The sequence below is a fragment of the Triticum dicoccoides genome, chromosome 5A, assembly GCF_002162155.2.
Source record: "Triticum dicoccoides isolate Atlit2015 ecotype Zavitan chromosome 5A, WEW_v2.0, whole genome shotgun sequence".
NCBI classification, from domain to species: Eukaryota; Viridiplantae; Streptophyta; class Magnoliopsida; order Poales; family Poaceae; genus Triticum; species Triticum dicoccoides.
Window position 1 is genome coordinate 688923958 of NC_041388.1, and position 21525 is coordinate 688945482.

The window sequence follows — 21525 nt, forward strand, 5'->3', positions numbered from 1 at the left end:
GCATAAGAAATGAGAGTTTTGTTTAGCTGTATATGATGTTACAATTGTTGCTCATTTGGTAACTACCGATGAAATGAGAGCATTTTAGCTATACATTTTTGTTGCTAACAACAAATGAAAAATATTGGTGACTTCTGTTAGTATCGGACGATAACTTTCGACCCCAACAAAAGGTTGATAACTTTGAAAAAAGTTCAGATTTTCATGTCCTGGTAACATATGTGTAAACACTATCGTAATTTACGTGTCGCATGTGCAGTAAGTTAGATACCGCACGAGCGGTAACTTACATCACCCATGCCTGATTACCTTTTGGACTTAGATTTTCTTTAACTAAAACATATCTGGTAACTATTATGTGTATAATATGATATTTTATGCACCACACGCCTCATAAATTACGTGCAACAACATGGTAAGTTTGGGAAAAACACCCCCAAAAACTTACGTGAAAATAGCATGATAATATACAAACTACATACTCGATAATTTACATACAAACAGCGCGGTAACTTTGACTAAGGGAAATTTGTTGAAAAACATAACCCTGATAATTTATGTGAAAATAATACCGTAATACACGAATCGCATACCCGATAACTTGCATACAGACACTGCGTTAATTTTGACCAAGGAGGAAAAGAAGTTGTCGAAAACATACCTCGATAATTTATGTGAAAATAGAATGCTAACATACGAACAACATCCCCGATTACTTACATCCAAACATTGCGGTAATTTTTTACCAAAAAGAGGAAATATTGTTTAAAAACATACGCCGGTAACTTATGTGAAAATAATATAGTGATATACGAACCACATATCCAATAACTGATAATATACGAAATCCATACCCAATAACATAAGTTCAGACACCACGGTAATTTTTTGGTAAGGCTACCAGTTTGGATTTTCAATGATCACAATCTTTTATTTTTGTTCAATCTTGTCTCAGGAAGGTACAAGTAGCATGTACATTGTGTCTAATCACTAAAGTTTGCTAGCTCAGCTGGAAATTTCATCCAATTTAGTATGGGAGGGTCTGGGTTCGATCCTCTTATGTCCCATTTTTTTGTCTATTTTTTAACTGCCGGCGGCCTAGAAAATCAGGAGGGGGTTCGTTCCAGAGGTGCGGGGTCGAAGGGAGGGGTTCGTTCGACAGAAAATCGAGAGGGGTGGGATCGAAGGGAGTGGTTCCTGAGGTGGGATGCCCAAAAAAATCAGGAGGGGTCCTCTCGAGAGAGGATGCGGGGTCGAAGGGAGGGGGTCAAGGCGGGATCGAAGGGAGGGGGTGGTATGGTACTTTTGCAATCTGTCACACGGTTGCCACGACAGTCCAATAAATAAATGATATGTTATTATTTGAAAAATAAAGTCGCTGAAGTAAAAAAAATTGCCCTGTGCATTTCCGTGCGTTTTTGTTTTTTTGAGAGAGAACCGTGCGTGTTGGGTTAAAGTAGGCAACCGACTTGAGCAAACCCTCTGCTACCTTCCAGCGCCTCCTCCCTCTCCAGTCTCCACCCCCATCGCCCGACCGCCGCCGCCGCCGCGTCCTCCACCGCCATGTGGCGAGACGAGGGGATCGAGGACGAGGAGACCCTGAGCGCGTTCCTGGAGGCCTCCAGGACGCGGGAGGGCCGGGCGGCGCTCTCCGACGCGCTCGCCGACACGCTCCACCTCCTGCCGGCCTCCCCGGCGCCGCTCCTCCTCCTGCGCCTCCGCCTCCTCCGCAACCTCCTCGCCGGCGACGCGCTCAACCAGGGCACCTTCGTGCTCCTCTCGGGCCCCGCGGCCGTCGTCTCCGCCGCCCTCTCCATCCCCGCCCTCTCCCCCGACCTCGCCCGCGCCGCGCTGCAGGCCCTGGGCAACGCCGCGCTCGGCGGGGACCGGCACCGCGAGGCCGTCTGGGACGCGCTCTTCCCGGGGGCGCTGCGGGAGTTCGCGCGCGTCCGGGACGCCGGCGTCCTCGACCCGCTCTGCATGGTGCTCGACACCTGCTGCTCCGGCGACGGCGGCCACGGGAGGGTCGAGGAGCTGTGCCATGAGGACCTGGGCCTGCCCGTGCTCGTCGAACTCGTCGCCACCGCCTCCCGATGTGAGCCCACGCCCGCCGCTGCTGGTATTGGTTTATTGCTTTTGCGTGTTCACCCATGTCTGCTGCTAGATGCCTAGATGTGCAACTGTTTCATAGCTGCATTTGCTTTGCAGCTGTAGTAGAAGTGTGGGTTGATTGAGCTGTTTGTTTTTATGAATCCTTGTTATGATGATCATACTGTGTAGGTTATTATTTCAGCAATTGAAAGATTTGGCAAAGTGTTAAATAGATCAGCAACTGTAGACAGGAATTTGGACCAATTGGATGTCAGATATTTAATGCTTCTGTGACATTGCCAAGAAATTTTAACCATGGACTCAGCCTTGCTCAGTGGTTGTAATGAGTTCACAGTTAGATTATGGTCATTTGCTATTTAGTGAAATGCGGTTTTGGACAACTTTGGTTTATATCACCTGTTTGTTTGGTTCATTTTTCTGAAGCATGTTAGCATGACTGCTCGACCTGTTGCAACTTCTTAGCAAGAAAAAAAAAGTGGTGTCATATGTTTGACATGTTGCTGAAGTATTGGTCAGTTGCTTGATAGTTGGAACTGTTACTATGTGTTTTAGTGTAGAGTGCGAGCTTACATGTGACGTTAGATCATAGAACCATATCTGACTTGTTGAAGGCAATTTTTTCTTATTGGTGACTAATCGAATGTTATAGTTAGTTTTTTTTTTTTTGCTTCTTAGGATGTAGTTGGTCACATATTGTTCTCTGGTTAATTTATTTGATTCTCCCATTTTCTCCTTGGTTACTTTGCACATGATGCTAATATAAATTATGAAATGCAGTGGGGCACAAGGAAGAATGGTTGGAGTGGCTTCTCTTCAAAATCTGTGTTGAGGAGGAGAAGTTCAAAACCTTGTTTGCGGCCCTAGGTTCAACTGATGGTGGTGAATCTGGAAATGAGTTCAGTGCTAAGCATGCATTTCTTATGGGTACATTGTCAAAGTGTTTGACTGAACGACCTGAAGAAGTTAGTATCTCAAACAGTTTTGCTCTTCATGTATTCAATATACTGAAGCATGCTGCTGAGACTCTGGATTTTACTTGCCGAGGTAGCTCTGAGCTTCCAACTGGTCTCCCTGGAATTGATGTCCTTGGATATTCATTAGTGCTCTTGAAGGACATATGTGCTTGGGAACCCTCTTCATCAGAGACTGAAGCACCAGTTGACTCACCGTTGCAGGCTGAGCCCTCTTCATCAGGGACTGAAGCACCTGTTGACTCACTGTTGCAGGCTGGTCTTGTAAAACGCCTCTTAAAATACCTCGGTGAGCTTGAGCCCCCAAGTACAATCAGGAAAGCGATGGCAAAGGAACAAGGAGATCAACAGCCAGCTTTTGCAACTGCAAAGGTCTGCCCATACAATGGTTACAGGAGAGATTTGGTGGCTGTCATTGCCAATTGTTTGCATGGAAGGAAACAGGTGCAGGATGAGGTTAGGCAGCTAAATGGGATTATGTTGCTGTTGCAGCAGTGTGTCATTGATGAAGGAAATGCATACTTGAGGGAGTGGGCTCTGCTAACTGTGAAATATTTGCTTGAAGAAAACGAGGAAAATCAGAAGGAGGTATCTGAGCTTCAGATGCAAGAACCTATTCTAACTCCAGAGGTCGCAGAGTTAGGCCTAAGAGTGGAGATCGACAAGAAAACGGGTCATCCAAAACTGGTCAATTCCTCCTGACGTAAAAACGTAAGTTAGAATCTGATGTCTAATAAATCTGCCTGTGCCCCACATCCTGTGCTCCTTCTACACTTGTTATTTATTCATATTTGGTTCACATACAGTTTCCAAAGTGCTTAGCGCAGAGCATTTCTGGCTCTTTTGAAATCTTATTCGTACATCTGCTGTCTAAATTTGTGCTTGTCCTATTTCTGCAGCTCCTATCTTGTGATTGGCAATGCCTGGACTTACTATCTGGATGCATGTTTAACTTCAGCACATGATGAAGGTACTGCTCTTTAGTAACGCTATAAATCTTTGCAGCAATCTTGAATGCTTATGCTTTGAAATGTGAACTGGTCACATTTGCGTTATCTGAGAGACTGTTTGATTTTGCAGATTTTTCGCTTTGGACTGCCCTGTTTGAGACGAAAACCAGTAGAAACTTCCGCTGGTCATGGTTCTTCTAGACATCAGTGGGAGAAATGTAAATGTCGGATGCTGCCGCCCCAGGGGAAATAGGGGTTATATTCTCATTAAGTACTTCTAGTTCTGGCTATGACTACCAGATGCAACGTCTGTCATTTTAAACTCTTGTGCTGGGCTATGATTACAGATTCAAACATTTTATGTAGTGTAGACACTTGAAATGTTTTTGGATCCGAACCGTTATGTACTGTCGCACAAACAGTGATGTGGGAATAGGCATATGGTTTGATTGCCGTTTCATGTTTTGTTTCTGAAGTCAGTGTGCAGTAAAACAACATGAACTGTCTTTAATTTGTGTATGCGTTGACAGTCACTGCTTGTTTTGTTTGGCTACTTTGGTGTTGGACATTTGTAACTTCTCTTTTACTAGATTTTAATTTTGCTCGGTAAAAAGCTCGACCTGCTTCTGGACGCTCAGTCCTGATCCAGGAAAGGATGGAGGCGGTAGAAGCTCCAAACTAGAGTCAGGATTCAACTTTTGCAGGTTACAGTCATATGATGTGGAGGACAAAGTAGAGTAAAACATATCCATGATGACAAACGGTAGAATGTTTTTGAGCATTTCCAGCATTACAGCAGTTACAAAACTCTTATACAGCGGTGCATGATGGAACACAATTTTTGATTAGGCAGGCCGGCATTTCCAATGTTGCAACAACTACTTCTCGATTTTACCTCTGGGGCTTCTGTTTTTCACACATATCACAAAAAGCTAAACCCATTGGCCCTTGGTCTGAAACTGGCTTCGAAGAAATTCAGCTAAGCAAACACGACGTCTGAACGGAGCACGTACTTGACGTTCTTTTTCACGACGCGAGCTTCATGCAGCATGCACCTGGCGCCATGTAGATGGAGTAGAGCCATTCCTTGCACGGGAGCAACCTACATACATGTAGATAACTTCACATCAAGGCCAGCTAGCTTGGCAGTGACAGTGTTACTAACTGTATGTAAGAACGAAAAGGATGATTTCATCGCCTTCACACAGCACCAGGATATTTCACAAGGCTAACCATGTATGAGACCCTCTTGGTTTTCATAATCTGACAGTAGTTAACAATCCAAGGGCAGACTCGTAATACAGAGAACATGCGCATCTCATACTCCTTTTTTCTGATTTCTCAGCAGACATAATTCTCCAGTTCCCCCTCCTCTATAGCTAGATCGGATGCTCATATGGGCACACATCAATATCAATCTTAGCCACCGGATTAGCAATTCTAATGTGTGTGACAAACGAAACCAATGACATAATGTATATCCGAATCCGACCTTTACTACTAGCACTGGTTTTCCACAACAGAGGAATTGGCTGACAAAGCAACGAGGCAAAAGATTTTATCAAACAGATGGGTTTTGGAATCAGAAAGTACCTCAGCAACGATTCCTCCTCGGTGATCATAAAAGACAGTCTCCCCTCCAACAAGAGCCTGCGAATCTTTCGCGCTTCCCTTGCCAGAAAGGTATACCAGCAATGTATACTGCGTCCTAGAACCGTCCCCAAGGTTGACGCTCTCATCGATATGCCTGCCGAAGCGCTGACCTTCAACGTACCTACAAGCAACAACATCAGTGACCGAACCTGTCCAACAGCACGATACTAACACAACAGATCTGAAGTTATAAATCGGTACATACCTGTAAAGTCTGATATTTGGGTTCAAGCCAGTTGCCACTTTGCCGGAGATGTTGATGTCCATGAATACCCTGTTAATCCCTGATTCCCAGAGCGTTTGAGCGAGCAAGGGGTCCGTGACAGATATCCGGTCATTGTCTCTGTAAGCCTCCCCCTTGAGTGGCCCAAGGCTGCCCTGGTGCGTGAAGCCCATGGATTCAGCGACGTCGACGAAAGCCTTCGCCTCAGCGGAAGTGAGGAAGTCAGGGACCTATATCAAGTGTGGCATTTGTCCATGAGCAACACAATCAGGTAAAGGTAAATTCAACAAACTATCATATCAATTCAGGAATTTCCTAGTATCATTCTTTCAGTTTGATCAGACAGCACATCATCACAAAACATCGTCCCCTCCATACTCGCTAGGTAATATTTTTCCACAAGTGGCGTGACAAAAAATTGGTGCAGGCTGAGTCTCCCCTAGATGCTCAGCAACATCGTCAGACATCAGCCCTAGATGGTAATCCCCTTCCCCTCCTAGCGGAATCAGATCGAGCTACCTGATGCCTTAGATGCGGGCGTGTGACAAGGTCCCTATGGTAATTGCGTCAGATTTAAAAGGGGGGATTGATTGATTGGCTTACGGTGAGGAGCTGGGTGCCCTTGAGGCGATTGACCAGGAGGTCCTTCTTGGGCTTTACCGCCGGCCATGCCCCGCCGCTGCCGCTGCCGGTGGCGCCGCCCTTCTTCGCCTTCTTGGCGGCGGAGGATTTCTTGTGGCGCTGCTGCGGGGCGCCGTCTCCTGCCTCGGGTTGCTCCATGGGTGGTCGCCTCTTCCGGTCCGGCGCCGGTGGTGGCATAGCATCGGGTTGTTGAGGCGGCCGACCGGGTTGGACCCGGGCCGGTTGGGTCGCTGTTCGACTCGTCAGGTCTTCAGTTATTTCTTTATTTAGTTTTTAAACATAATACGCAATTGCCATTTTGATAAAACCATCCTTCGTTCTTTGAGAATGAAAAAAAAAGTTGCCATCCTGATGGCATATATTTTATTTATGGCGACTACTCAGCGTCGGTGTGCCGGCCGAAAGTTTCGGCCGGTCGCATGCCAGCCGCTGGATTACTTCATTGGTGTCTGTAGATTAGAACCCCCCACGTCATCTTTTCCATCCCCGCTTCGTCTCAAATCGGATCGAGAGAGATGAAAAACAGCTTTGACGTGTTGTAGACAAATTTGGTATAATTCATGAGAGGACGTCTCCCTACATACTAGAAACATGAATTCTACTACGATCTCGAATAGGAAGAATATAATTTGATCTGTGCAACGGGAGATGACCACGTACTAGAAACATGAATTCTACCACGATCTCAAACAGGAAGGATAGAACTTGATCGAAAAATTAAACGGCTTATGTCCGATCGTGATGGAGAGTATTTTTCCCATGAATTTGATCTATTTTGTGCGGAACATCTGTTACTGTAGTCATGATTTATGTTTCTAGAATTCATGTTTCTAGTATGTGCCCTAGATGCGATTTGTTCATCTGCTATGCTAGTTCGCATGATTAGTTTAATCTCTGCTACTGTAATCATGATTTATCTTTTATTTATTCGGATTAAATCTCGTAGTAATTTGCTCATATTTCCAACAATCCAAAAACCTGATTATAGGCAATTTACTCCGAGTGGTTTTGCTGCGCATCTGAAGTCGCCCGCCTTTAAGGGGGCGCAATATAAGAGGTGGCGCACGAGAGCAGTCTACTGGTTTCAGACCATGGGCTGCTATGACGCTACCAAGGGCAAGCCTGAGGGCGATCTTAATCCAGCACAACTGGAAGCTTTTGAGAAGATCGATACTCTCTTTAAAGGCGCTCTTCTGAGTGTTCTAGATGATTCCATTGTGGATTCGTACATGTAGTTTGAAAACGGCAATGACATGTGGGCTGCGCTCGAGGCCAAGTTTGGTGCCTCGGACGCCGGCAGCGAGTTGTATGTCATGGAGCAATTCTATGACTACAAGATGACTGATGAGCGCTCTGTTGTACAATGGGCTCATGAGAGACAGTCGCTCACAAAAGAACTTGAGTACTTCAAGTGTGTGTTGCCGGACAAATTTGTTGCCGGAGGCATCATTGCCAAACTTCCACCTTCGTGGAACAATTTTGCTACTTCCCTGAAACACAAGAGACAAGAGTTTTCCGTTGCGGATCTCATTGGTACTCTTGATGTTGAAAAGAAGGCGGGAGCAAAGGACACACGTGCTCGAGTTGCTGAGGGAGCTTCTAGTGCCCACATGGTACAGAAGAAGAACTCCCATCCCAACAAGTTCAAAAACAATAAGAACAAAACTCAAGGCAAAGGCAAGTTTGATACAAAGAACAAGCCATTACATTCTACCAACTTTAAGAAAAATTCTCATAAGAAAGGGAAGGGACTTTGTCATGTCTGCGGTGATCCTAATCACTGGGCTCCGAAGTGTCCTAACCGCTTTGAGGAGCGCGAACATGAAAAGAGCGGCAAGTCCGCTAATGTTGTCATCGGTGATATTGATATGAAGGAATTAGGATACGGTATTTTTCCTTCCATCCTTTTAGTTTTTCAATCCTCTGATTGGTTAATTGACACCGGTGTCAATGTACATTTTTGTGCTGATGCCTCCATGTTTTCTTCTTACCAGGCAACAGGGACTTCACCCGTGCTAATGAGGAACGGGTCACATGCCATTGTTCGAGGTGTTGGTACGGTCGATCTGAAGTTTACTTCGGGGAAGACTGTGCGTCTGAAGAATGTTCATCATGTGTCGTCCATAAATAAAAATCTCGTTAGCGGTTCCCGTTTATGTCGAGATGGTTTTAAGTTGGTTTTCAAATCCAATAAAGTTGTAATTTCTAAGTATGGACAATTTGTTGGAAAAGGCTATGAGAGCGGAGGCTTGTTCCGCCTGTCTTTGTCAGATATTTGCACTAAAGTTATTAATAATGTTTGCCACAACAATGAGTCTGATATTTGGCATTCACGACTTTGTCACATTAACTTTGATTGCATGACACGGCTAACTAATATGAATTTAACTCCAAAAATCTCTACTGTCAAAGGCTCTAAGTGCCAAGTATGTGTGCAAGCTAAGCAACCTCACAAGTCCCATAAGACTGCAGAGGCAAGAGACTTGGCGCCACTAGAGATTATACATTCCGATCTTTGTGAAATGAATCGCGTGTTGACAAAAAGTGGAAAGAGATAATTCATGACGTTGATTGATGACTCCACTAGATATTGTTATGTGTATCTTCTGAAATCAAAAGATGAGGCTTTAACTTTCTTCAAAAACTATAAAGCTGAGGCAGAGAACCAACTTGATCGAAAAATTAAACGGCTTAAGTCCGATCATGGTGGAGAGTATTTTTCCAATGAATTTGATCTGTTTTGTGCAGAACATGGTATAATCCATGAGAGGATGCCTCCCTACTCACCTCAGTCAAATGGGATAGCCGAAAGAAAGAACCGAACTCTAACTGATATGGTTAACACCATGTTAGACACATAGGGTCTTTCCAAGGAATGGTGGGGGGAGACGCTAATGAATGCGTGTCATGTCCTAAACCGAGTTCCCACAAAGCATAAGACCATGACTCCGTTTGAGGAATGGGAAAGGAAAAGATCAAAACTCTCTTACCTACGTACTTGGGGTTGTTTGGCGAAAGTCAATATACCAATTCCCAAGAAGCGCAAGCTTGGACCAAAAACCGTGGATTGTATTCTTATGGGCTATGCTTTTCATAACATTGGCTATAGATTTTTTATAATAAAATTAGAGGTATCCGACATGCATGTTGGTACGATTATGGAGTCGAATGATGCAACTTTCTTTGAGGACATATTTCCTATGAAGGATATATCGAGTTCATCAAATCAGGAGATACCTACTCCATCTAGTGAGGAATTCGCTGTAATCCCTAAACCCACCATTGCGATGGAACACATTGAGAATCCTGTTGAGGGTGACAATGGAACTCCTGTGAGGAGAAAGAGACAAAGGACTGCAAAGTCTTTTGGTGATGGTTTCATTGTGTACCTTGTGGATGACACACCCAAAACTATTTCAAAAGCCTATGCATCTCCTGATGCTGACTATTGGAAGGAAGCTGTTCGTAGCGAGATGGATTCCATCTTAGCTAACGGTACCTGGGAGATCACTGACCATCCTTATGGGTGCAAACCTGTAGGATGTAAGTGGATGTTCAAGAAGAAGCTTAGACCTGATGGTACGATTGAAAAGTACAAGACACGACTTGTGGCCAAGGGTTATACCCAGAAAGAAGGTGAAGACTTCTTTGATACTTACTCACCTGTGGCTAGACTGACCACAATTCGGGTGCTATTATCACTGGTTGTCTCACATGGTCTTCTCGTTCATCAAATGGACGTTAAGACAGCTTTCCTCAATGGAGAGTTGAAGGAGGAAATTTACATGGATCAGCCAGATGGTTTTGTAGTACCTGGTCAGGAAGGAAAGGTGTGCAATTTATTAAAGTCTTTATATGGCCTTAAACAAGCTCCTAAGGAGTGGCATGAGAAGTTCGAAAGAACATTAACTGCTGCCGGCTTTGTAGTAAACGATGATGACAAGTGCGTGTACTATCGCTATGGTGGGGGCGAAGGAGTTATTCTTTGTCTGTATGTCGACGACATACTGATCTTTGGAACCAAACTTGATTTAATCAAGGAGGTTAAGGATTTCTTATCTCGCTGTTTTGAGATTAAGGATCTAGGAGTAGCTAATGTTATCTTAAACATCAAGCTGTTGAGAGATGAGAATGATGGGATCACGCTGCTTCAGTCTCACTATGTGGAAATGTCTCGAGTCGTTTTAGGTATAGCGACTGCACGCCTTCTCCAACTCCATATGATGCTAGTGTGTTGCTTCGAAAGAACCGACGGATTGCTAGAGATCAACTAAGGTATTCTCAGCTTATTGGCTCGCTTATGTATTTGGCGAGTGCCACGAGGCCTGACATCTCTTTTGCTGCGAGCAAGCTGAGTCGGTTTGTGTCAAAATTGGGAGATAATCATTGGCATGCGCTTGAGAGAGTTATGCGCTATTTGAAAGGCACCGCGAGCTATGGGATTCACTACACCGGGTATCCAAGGGTACTGGAGGGTTAAGTGACTCAAACTGGATATCTAATGCTGATGAGATTAAGGCCACAAGTGGTTATGTTTTTACACTTGGTGATGGCGCTGTTTCCTGGAAGTCTTGCAAGCTGACAATCTTAACGAGGTCAACTATGAAAGCAGAACTCACAGCATTAGACACTGCCACTTTGAAGCAGAGTGGCTTCGTGAACTCTTGATGGACTTACCTATGGTTGAAAAACCAATACCCCCTATCCTGATGAACTGTGATCGTCAAGATAAACAGTTCAAAGGACAATATGAAGTCCCCAAGACATGTGAAGAGGAGACTAAAATCTGTCAGAAAATTGAGAAACTCCGGAGTTATTACGTTGGGTTATATCCAAACGTCGAAAAACTTGGCAGATCCCTTCACAAAGGGTCTATCACGTAACGTGATAGATAATGCATCGATGGAGATGGGCTTGAGACCCACCGCATGAGTTGTCCATAGTGGTAACCCACTCTATGTGATCGGAGATCCCGTGAAGTAGAAGTGGGAGACAAACTGTTGGTCAGCTGGGAGGAGAGTATCCCTATATTAACTATCCCACTCCGTGAAGATGCAATACTCTCCTGATCTGCATGTGATACTTATCTTAATGTGTTTCAAGTGGCTTATTCGGGTAAGCAGAGATGTTGTCCTGCAGAACATCTTCTGAGGAACACACCTATATGAATTTGACTGTTAACGTCGCAGTCTGTGAGAATTGGGTGTTCTCTAATAAATTCATGAAGAGGCCCTAGAGTACGACGTATACGCTCCACCTGCGGGGAAGCCTTGCGGCAGCCCAGTATCAGTCAAGAAATTGTGTGAAACTAGTCTCGTAGAAAACTTGTAGTTCAAGGCATAGTCCACTATTTAAGTTGTGATCTAGTGTAGCATAAATCTCTAAGTGAAAGTTCAACTTCACAGTCTCCACTAAGCACCGGTATATAAACAATGTTTTGAAACTAAATGATGAGATGTGCCAATGAGACTTTGTGGGGGATTGTTAGAATTTTGCTAGTAGGCCTTTGGTCCAAAGCCCAACTAAAATTCTGAAATTCTTTTGGCCCATTCATACACACATGTGAGTGAAGTGAGTGAGGCTAAAGTTTAGTCCCACCCCAGAAGTTGAGAGAGAGTTGCACCTCTTTATAAGGTGAGCTCTTCTACCACTTGTATGAGCATGAGAAGAGGAGACCTACACGCGCGCTCCTCCTCCTCGCCATGCCTCGCCACGCCACGCCTCGCCTCGCCTCGCCTCGTCATGACGCGCCAAGCCGAGAACAGAGCTATGCACGTTTTCTATATTTTTGCTGCTCAGAAAAATAATAATAAGTCATTAGTTAATAATTAATCAACGGACGCGTTAATTACTGAACCGTTTCCGTATGGTTTCTCACCATCGTTCCAGATCATTGCGTCACCAAGCAAGTCTTCTTCATCCCTCCTTTCGGCGTGCACCGGGAGAAGGGACAGCAGGCCTCCGGAACCCCGCCTCTCATAATCCTGTACGGGAGAGGGGCGATCAGGCTTTTGGGGAGCGCACTCGCGCGACTGCTGGCAGCGACGACTTCGCGAACGACGACTTCTTCCCCGATCTCGGCAACCTCATCCTCGACGACATGGGCGACAATGTCAACGCCGACGATGCTGCTCCCGTTGTACCGTATGTGATTCTATCCTTCCTGTTCGAGATCGTGGTAGAATTCATGTTTCTAGTATGTGCCCTAGATGTGATATGTTCATCTGCTATGCTAGTTCGCATGATTAGTTTAATCTCTGCTACTGTAGTCATGATTTATCTTCTATTTATTCGTATTAAATCTCATAGTAATTTGCTCATATTTCCAACAATAAACATGTCGATGGAAGCTTTCCTGTTGCCGGTTGAAACAAAATAAAGTCTCCGGCGTTGCTGCCGCAGGAATTGCTCTACTCGATGCAGCAAAAACATATGCTATTTCCAGCTCAAGGCTTCACGGGTTGTAGCAAAACAATCTGCCGGTTCCAGCTACGGCGTCAGGAGGTGGCAACAAACATGCTTTGTTGGTTGTAGAAAAATCCCTCGCCGGTAGTAGCAAAAACTAAGGATGGTTGCAACAAAAAAAGCCGCCACCGTAGTAGGTCGCAGCTCCGCCGTGACGGATGTAGCAAATCCATCGCCGTTACTAGCAAAATTCATGGATGGTTTCAGCTCCCAGTGATGGATGTTCGCTCGTCGGAGTGGAGGTAGATGGATGGAGGGAGCGGATTCAATGGCGGTGCTGCGGGGGCGCGCGGGAGGAGTACAAGCGAGCATCACGTGGCCGGTATGTTGGGGAACGTTGCAGAAAACAAAAAATTTCCTACGGTTTCACCAAGATCCATCTATGAGTTCATCTAGCAACGAGTGATTAGATGCATCTACGTACCTTGTAGATCGCGAGCGGAAGCGTTCAAAGAACGGGGATGATGTAGTCGAACACGACGTGATTCAAATCACCGATGATCTTAGCACCGAACGGACGATGCCTCCGCGTTCAACACACGTACGGAACGGATGACATCTCCTCCTTTCTTGATCCAGCAAGGGGGGAAGAGAGGTTGATAAAGATCCAGCAGCACGACGGCGTCGTGGTGGATGCAGGGCGTCACAGTAGCAGGGCTTCGCCTATACTACGAGAGAGAGACGTAACGGGGAGAAAGGAAGCACCAAAGGCTGAGGTATAAAATCCCTCCTCTCCCCCACTATATATAGGAGGGCCAAGGGGGGGGGGGTGGTGCGCCAGCCCAGGAGATCTAATCTCCTTGGTGCGGCGGCCAGGGGAGGTTTCCCTCCCCCCAAGGCACTCAGGGGTGCCTTCCACTAGTGGGACTCCTCCCATATGGAAACCCTAGGCGCATGGGCCTAGTAGGGCTGGTGCCCTTGGCCCATGAAGGCCAAGGTGCACCCCCTACAGCCCATGTGGCCCCCCGGGACAGGTGGCCCCACCCGGTGGGCCCCCGGGACCCCTCCGGTGGTCCCGGTACAATACCGATAACCCCGAAACTTGTCCCGATGGCCGAAACAGCACTTCCTATATATAATTCTTTACCTCCGGACCATTCCGGAACTCCTCGTGACGTCCGGGATCTCATCCGGGACTCCAAACAACATTCGGGTTACTGCATATTCATATCTTCATAACCCTAGCGTCACCGAACCTTAAGTGTGTAGACCCTACGGGTTCGGGAGACAAGCAGGCATGACCGAGACGACTCTCCGGTCAATAACCAACAGCGGGATCTGGATACCATGATGGCTCCCACATGCTCCACGATGATCTCATCGGATGAACCACGATGTCGAGGATTAATCAACCCCGTATACAATTCCCTTTGTCAATCGGTATGTTACTTGCCCGAGACTCGATCGTCGGTATCCCAATACCTTGTTCAATCTCGTTACCGGCAAGTCACTTTACTCGTACCATAACGCATGATCCCGTGATCAACCACTTGGTCACCTTGAGCTCATAATGATGATGCATTACCGAGTGGGCCCAGTGATACCTCTCCGTTATATGGAGTGACAAATCCCAGTCTCGATCCGTGTCAACCCAACAGACACTTTCGGAGATACCTGTAATGCACCTTTATAGTCACCCAGTTACGTTGTGACGTTTGATACACCCAAAGCACTCCTACGGTATCCGGGAGTTACACGATCTCATGGTCAAAGGAAAAGATTCTTGACATTGGAAAAGCTCTAGCAAACAAACTACACGATCTTTGTGCTATGCTTAGGATTGGGTCTTGTCCATCACATCATTCTCCTAATGATGTGATCCCGTTATCAATGACATCCAATGTCCATAGCCAGGAAACCATGACTATCTGTTGATCAACGAGCTAGTCAACTAGAGGCTTACTAGGGACATATTATGGTCTATGTATTCACACGTGTATTACGATTTTCGGATAATACAGTTATAGCATGAATAAAGACAATTATCATGAACAAAGAAATATAATAATAATACTTTTATTATTGCCTCTAGGGCATATTTCCAACAGTCTCCCACTTGCACTAGAGTCAATAATCTAGTTACATTGTGATGAATCGAACACCCATGGAATTCTGGTGTTGATCATGTTTTGCCCTAGGGAGAGGTTTAGTCAACGGATCTGCTACATTCAGGTCCGTATGTACTTTACAAATCTCTATGTCTCCATTTTGAACATTTTCACGAATGGAGTTGAAGCGACACTTGATGTGCCTTGTCTTCTTGTGAAACATGGGCTCCTTGGCAAGTGCAATAGCTCCAGTGTTGTCACAAAAGAGTTTGATTGGCCCCGACGCATTGGGTATGACTCCTAGGTCGGTGATGAACTCCTTCACCCATATTGCTTCATGTGCTGCCTCCGAGGCTGCCATGTACTCCGCTTCACATGTAGATCCCGCCACGACGCTCTGTTTGCAGCTGCACCAGCTCACTGCTCCACCATTCAACATATACACGTATCCGGTTTGTGACTTAGAGTCATCCAGATCTGTGTCGAAGCTAGCATCGACGTAACCCTTTACAACGAGCTCTTCGTCACCTCCATAAACGAGAAACATGTCCTTTGTCCTTTTCAGGTACTTCAGGATATTCTTGACCGCTGTCCAGTGTTCCTTGCCGGGATTACTTTGGTATCTTCCTACCAAACTTACGGCAAGGTTTACATCAGGTCTGGTACACAGCATGGCATACATAATAGAACCTATGGCTGAGGCATAGGGGATGATACTCATCTCTTCTATCTCTTCTGCCGTGGTCGGGCATTGAGCTGAGCTCAATCTCACACCTTGCAAAACAGGCAAGAACCCTTTCTTGGACTGATCCATTTTGAACTTCTTCAAAATCTTATCAAGGTATGTGCTTTGTGAAAGACCTATGAGGCGTCTTGATCTATCCCTATAGATCTTGATGCCTAATATATAAGCAGCTTCTCCAAGGTCCTTCATTGAAAAACTCTTATTCAAGTAGGCCTTGATGCTGTCCAAGAGTTCTATATTATTTCCCATCAAAAGTATGTCATCTACATATAATATGAGAAATGCTACAGAGCTCCCACTCACTTTCTTGTAAACGCAGGCTTCTCCATAAGTCTGCGTAAACCCAAACGCTTTGATCATCTCATCAAAGCGAATGCTCCAACTCCGAGATGCTTGCACCAGCCCATAAATCGAGCGTTGGAGCTTGCACACCTTGTCAGCATTCTTAGGATCGACAAAACCTTCCGGCTGCATCATATACAACTCTTCCTTAAGGAAACCATTAGGGAATGCCGTTTTGACGTCCATTTGCCATATCTCATAATCGTAGAATGCGGCAATTGCTAACATGATTCGGACGGACTTTAGCTTCGCTACCGGTGAGAAAGTCTCATCGTAGTCAATTCTTGAACTTGTCGATAACCCTTAGCGACAAGCCGAGCTTTATAGATGGTCACATTACCATCCGCGTCTGTCTTCTTCTTGAAGATCCATTTATTTTCTATGGCTCGCCGTTCAACGGGCAAGTCAGTCAAAGTCCATACTTCGTTTTCATACATGGATCTTATCTCGGATTTCATGTCTTCTAGCCATTTGTCGGAATCCGGGCCTGCCATCGCTTCTTCATAGTTCGAAGGTTCACTGTTGTCTAACAACATGATTTCCAAGACAGGGTTGCCGTACCACTCTGGTGCGGAACGTGTCCTTGTGGACCTTCGAATTTCAGTAGGAGCTTGATCAGAAGTATCTTGATCATCATCAATAACTTCCTCTCTAGTCGGTGCAGGCGCCTCAGGAACATTTTCTTGAGTTGCGCCATTTTCCGGTTCAAGAGGCAATACTTCATCAAGTTCTACTTTCCTCCCACTTACTTCTTTCGAGAGAAACTCTTTCTCCAGAAAGGATCCATTCTTGGCAACAAAGATCTTGCCTTCGGATCTGAGGTAGAAGATATACCCAATGGTTTCTTTAGGGTATCCTATGAAGACACATTTTTCCGATTTGGGTTCGAGCTTTTCAGGTTGAAGTTTCCTGACATAAGCATCGCATCCCCAAACTTTTAGAAACGACAGCTTAGGTTTCTTCCCAAACCATAATTCAAACGGTGTCGTCTCAACGGATTTCGACGGAGCCCTATTTAAAGTGAATGCGGCAGTCTCTAAAGCATAGCCCCAAAAAGATAGCGGTAAATTGGTAAGAGACATCATAGATCGCACCATATCTAATAGAGTGCGATTACGACGTTCGGACACACCATTACACTGAGGTGTTCCAGGCGGCGTGAGTTGTGAAACTATTCCACATTTTCTTAAGTGTGTGCCAAATTCATGACTCAAGTATTCTCCTCCACGATCTGATCGTAGAAACTTGATTTTCCTGTCACGTTGATTCTCAACTTCACTCTGAAATTCCTTGAACTTTTCAAAGGTTTCAGACTTGTGTTTCATTAAGTAGACATACCCATATCTACTTAAGTCATCAGTGAGGGTGAGAACATAACGATAGCCACCGCGAGCCTCAACACTCATTGGACCGCACACATCAGTATGTATGATTTCCAATAAGTTGGTTGCTCGCTCCATTGTTCCTGAGAATGGAGTCTTGGTCATTTTACCCATGAGGCATGGTTCACACGTGTCAAATGATTCATAATCAAGAGACTCCAAAAGTCCATCTGCATGGAGCTTCTTCATGCGTTTGACACCTATGTGACCAAGGCGGCAGTGCCACAAGTATGTGGGACTATCATTATCAACCTTACATCTTTTGGTATCCATACTATGAATATGTGTAATATTACATTCGAGATTCATTAAGAATAAACCATTGACCATCGGAGCATGACCATAAAACATATCTCTCATATAAATAGAACAACCATTATTCTCAGATTTAAATGAGTAGCCATCTCGTATTAAACGAGATCCTGATACAATGTTCATGCTCAAACTTGGCACGAAATAACAATTATTGAGGTTTATAACTAATCCCGTAGGTAAATGTAGAGGTAGCGTGCCGACGGCGATCACATCGACCTTGGAACCATTCCCGACGCGCATCGTCACCTCGTCCCTCCCCAGTCTCTGTTTATTCTACAGCTCCTGCTGTGAGTTACAAATATGAGCAACGGCACCGGTATCAAATACCCAGGAGTTACTTCGAGTACTGGTAAGGTACACATCAATTACATGTATATCACATATACCTTTTGTTTTGCCGGCTTCTTGTCCGCTAAGTATTTGGGGCAGTTCCGCTTCCAGTGACCCTTCCCTTTGCAATAAAAGCACTCCGTCTCAGGCTTGGGTCCATACTTTGACTTCTTCTTCCCAGCAGCTTGCTTGCCGGGCGCGGCAACTTCCTTGCCGTCCTTCTCAAAGTTATTTTTACCCTTGCCCTTCTTGAACTTGGTGGTTTTATTGACCATCAACACTTGATGTTCCTTCTTGACTTCTACCTCTGCTGATTTCAGCATTGCAAATACTTCAGGAATGGTCTTTTCCATCCCCTGCATATTGAAGTTCATCACAAAGCTCTTGTAGCTTGGTGGAAGCGACTGGAGGATTCTGTCAATGACCGCGTCATCCGGGAGATTAACTCCCAGCTGAGTCAAGCGGTTATGTAACCCAGACATAGTGAGTATGTGCTCACTGACAGAACTATTTTCCTCCATCTTACGGCTGAAGAATTTGTCGGAGACTTCATATCTCTCGACCCGGGCATGAGCTTGGAAAACCATTTTCAGCTCTTCGAACATCTCATATGCTCCATGTCTCTCAAAACGCTTTTGGAGCCCCGGTTCTAAGCTGTAAAGCATGCCGCACTGAACGAGGGAGTAGTCATCAGTACGTGTCTGCCAAGCGTTCATAGCGTCTTGGTTCTGTGGGACGGGTGGATCACCTAGCGGTGCTTGTAGGACATAATCTTTCTTGGCAGCTATGAGGATGATCCTCAGGTTCCGGACCCAGTCCGTATAGTTGCTGCCATCGTCTTTCAGCTTGGTTTTCTCTAGGAACGCGTTGAAATTGAATACAACGTTGGCCATCTGATCTACAGGACATATTGTAAAGATTTTAGACTAAGTTCATGATAATTAAGTTCATCTAATCAAATTATTAATGAACTCCCACTTAGATAGACATCCCTCTTCTAGTTATCTAAGTATAACATGATCCGAGTTGGCTAGGCCGTGTCCGATCATCACGTGACACGGACTAGTCAACGTCGGTGAACATCTTCATGTTGATCGTATCTTCTATACGACTCATGCTCGACCTTTCGGTCTTCTGTGTTCCGAGGCCATGTCTATGCACATGCTAGGCTCGTCAAGTCAACCTAAGTGTATTGCGTGTGTAAATCTGTCTTACACCCGTTGTATGTGAACGTAAGGATCTATCACACCCGATCATCACGTGGTGCTTCGAAACGACGAACTGTAGCAACGGTGCACAGTTAGGGGGAACACTTTCTTGAAATTATTATGAGGGATCATCTTATCTACTACCGTCGTTCTAAGCAAACAAGATGCAAAACATCACATGCAATCAAATAATAATAGTGACATGATATGGCCAATATCACATAGCTCCTTTGATCTCCATCTTGGGGCTCCATGATCATCCTGTCACCGTCATACTCATCGACATGTAAGTTGTGATTCCTATTACAATAGCATGAACATCTCATACATCACATATAGATCATTCATCATTCATCACAACTTTGGCCATATCACATCACATAGCATACCCTGCAAAAACAAGTTAGACGTTCTCTAATTGTTGTTTGCATGTTTTACGTGGCTGCTATGGGTTTCTAGCAAGAATGTTTCTTACCTACGCAAAGACCACAACGTGATATGCCAATTGCTATTTACCCTTCATAAGGACCCTTTTCATCAAATCCGATCCGACTAAAGTAGGAGAGACAGACACCCGCTAGCCACCTTATGCAACTAGTGCATGTCAGTCGGTGGAACCTGTCTCACGTAAGAGTACGTGTAAGGTCGGTCCGGGCCGCTTCATCCCACGATGCCGCCGAATCAAGATAAGACTAGTAACGGCAAGCATATTGAACAAAATCAACGCCCACAACTACTTTGTGTTCTACTCGTGCAAGAGAACTACGCATAGACCTAGCTCATGATGCCAGTGTTGGGGAACGTTGCAGAAAACAAAAATTTTCCTACGGTTTCACCAAGATCCATCTATGAGTTCATCTAGCAACGAGTGATTAGATGCATCTACGTACCTTGTAGATCGCGAGCGGAAGCGTTCAAAGAACGGGGATGATGTAGTCGAACACGACGTGATTCAAATCACCGATGATCTTAGCACCGAACGGACGATGCCTCCGCGTTCAACACACGTACGGAACGGATGACGTCTCCTCCTTTCTTGATCCAGCAAGGGGGGAAGAGAGGTTGATGAAGATCCAGCAGCACGACGGCGTGGTGGTGGATGCAGGGCGTCACAGTAGCAGGGCTTTGCCTATACTACGAGAGAGAGACGTAACGGGGAGAGAGGAAGCACCAAAGGCTGAGGTATAAAATCCCTCCTCTCCCCCACTATATATAGGAGGGCCAAGGGGGGGGGTGGTGCGCCAGCCCAGGAGATCTAATCTCCTTGGTGCGGCGGCCAAGGGATGTTTCCCTCCCCCCCAAGGCACTCAGGGGTGCCTTCCACTAGTGGGACTCCTCCCATATGGAAACCCTAGGCGCATGGGCCTAGTAGGGCTGGTGCCCTTGGCCCATGAAGGCTAAGGCGCACCCCCTACAGCCCATGTGGCCCCCCGGGACAGGTGGCCCCACCCGGTGGGCCCCCGGGACCCCTCCGGTGGTCCCGGTACAATACCGATAACCCCGAAACTTGTCCCGATGGCCGAAACAACACTTCCTATATATAATTCTTTACCTCCGGACCATTCCGGAACTCCTCGTGACGTCCGGGATCTCATCCGGGACTCCGAACAACATTCGGGTTACTGCATATTCATATCTTCATAACCCTAGCGTCACCGAACCTTAAGTGTGTAGACCCTACAGGTTCGGGAGACAAGCAGACATGACCGAGACGACTCTCCGTTCAATAACCAACAGCGGGATCTGGATACCCATGATGGCTCCCACATGCTCCACGATGATCTCATCGGATGAACCACGATGTCGAGGATTAATCAACCCCGTATACAATTCCCTTTGTCAATCGGTATGTTACTTGCCCGAGACTCGATCGTCGGTATCCCAATACCTTGTTCAATCTCGTTACCGGCAAGTCACTTTACTCGTACCGTAACGCATGATCCCGTGATCAACCACTTGGTCACCTTGAGCTCATAATGATGATGCATTACCGAGTGGGCCCAGTGATACCTCTCCGTTATATAGAGTGACAAATCCCAGTCTCGATCCGTGTTAACCCAACAGACACTTTCGGAGATACCTGTAATGCACCTTTATAGTCACCCAGTTACGTTGTGACGTTTGATACACCCAAAGCAC

General features: G+C 45.7%; 2 protein-coding genes across 3 annotated transcripts; one reads left to right on the plus strand and one right to left on the minus strand.

Annotated features, from left to right (window-relative positions):
- The first annotated feature begins 1469 nt into the window (after window positions 1–1469).
- LOC119304177 (ataxin-10) lies at window positions 1470–4498 on the plus strand. Of its 2 annotated transcripts, none has more exons than XM_037581349.1 (4): window positions 1470–2119; window positions 2890–3794; window positions 3983–4053; window positions 4164–4498. In XM_037581349.1, exons 1-2 carry the CDS (start codon window positions 1564–1566, stop codon window positions 3783–3785), a joined length of 1452 nt encoding a protein of 483 aa, XP_037437246.1. In that variant the 5' UTR covers window positions 1470–1563; the 3' UTR covers window positions 3786–3794; window positions 3983–4053; window positions 4164–4498. The 2 variants fall into 2 exon arrangements, with proteins under 2 accessions (XP_037437246.1, XP_037437247.1); XM_037581350.1 differs by having other exon boundaries at window positions 1470–2095.
- A 268-nt stretch (window positions 4499–4766) lies between these two features.
- On the minus strand, window positions 4767–6781 carry LOC119304179. Its single transcript, XM_037581352.1, has 4 exons — window positions 6513–6781; window positions 5892–6139; window positions 5627–5807; window positions 4767–5135 (listed from the first exon to the last, which is right to left on the minus strand). The coding sequence occupies exons 1-4, from the start codon at window positions 6726–6728 to the stop codon at window positions 5013–5015; spliced, it is 768 nt and encodes a 255-aa protein (XP_037437249.1). The 5' UTR covers window positions 6729–6781; the 3' UTR covers window positions 4767–5012.
- Window positions 6782–21525: the final 14744 nt, after the last annotated feature.

Excerpts from the sequence above, each read along its gene's own strand:
- LOC119304177 (XM_037581349.1), top strand. The coding sequence starts at position 1,564 with ATGTGGCGAGACGAGGGGATCGAGGACGAGGAGACCCTGAGCGCGTTC. Across the intron at positions 2,120-2,889 it reads GCCCACGCCCGCCGCTGCTG|TGGGGCACAAGGAAGAATGG; the intron begins GTATTGGTTTAT and ends TATGAAATGCAG.
- LOC119304179 (XM_037581352.1), bottom strand. The coding sequence starts at position 6,728 with ATGCCACCACCGGCGCCGGACCGGAAGAGGCGACCACCCATGGAGCAA. Across the intron at positions 6,140-6,512 it reads AGGGCACCCAGCTCCTCACC|GTCCCTGACTTCCTCACTTC; the intron begins GTAAGCCAATCA and ends CACTTGATATAG. Across the intron at positions 5,808-5,891 it reads CCAAATATCAGACTTTACAG|GTACGTTGAAGGTCAGCGCT; the intron begins GTATGTACCGAT and ends TGTTGCTTGTAG.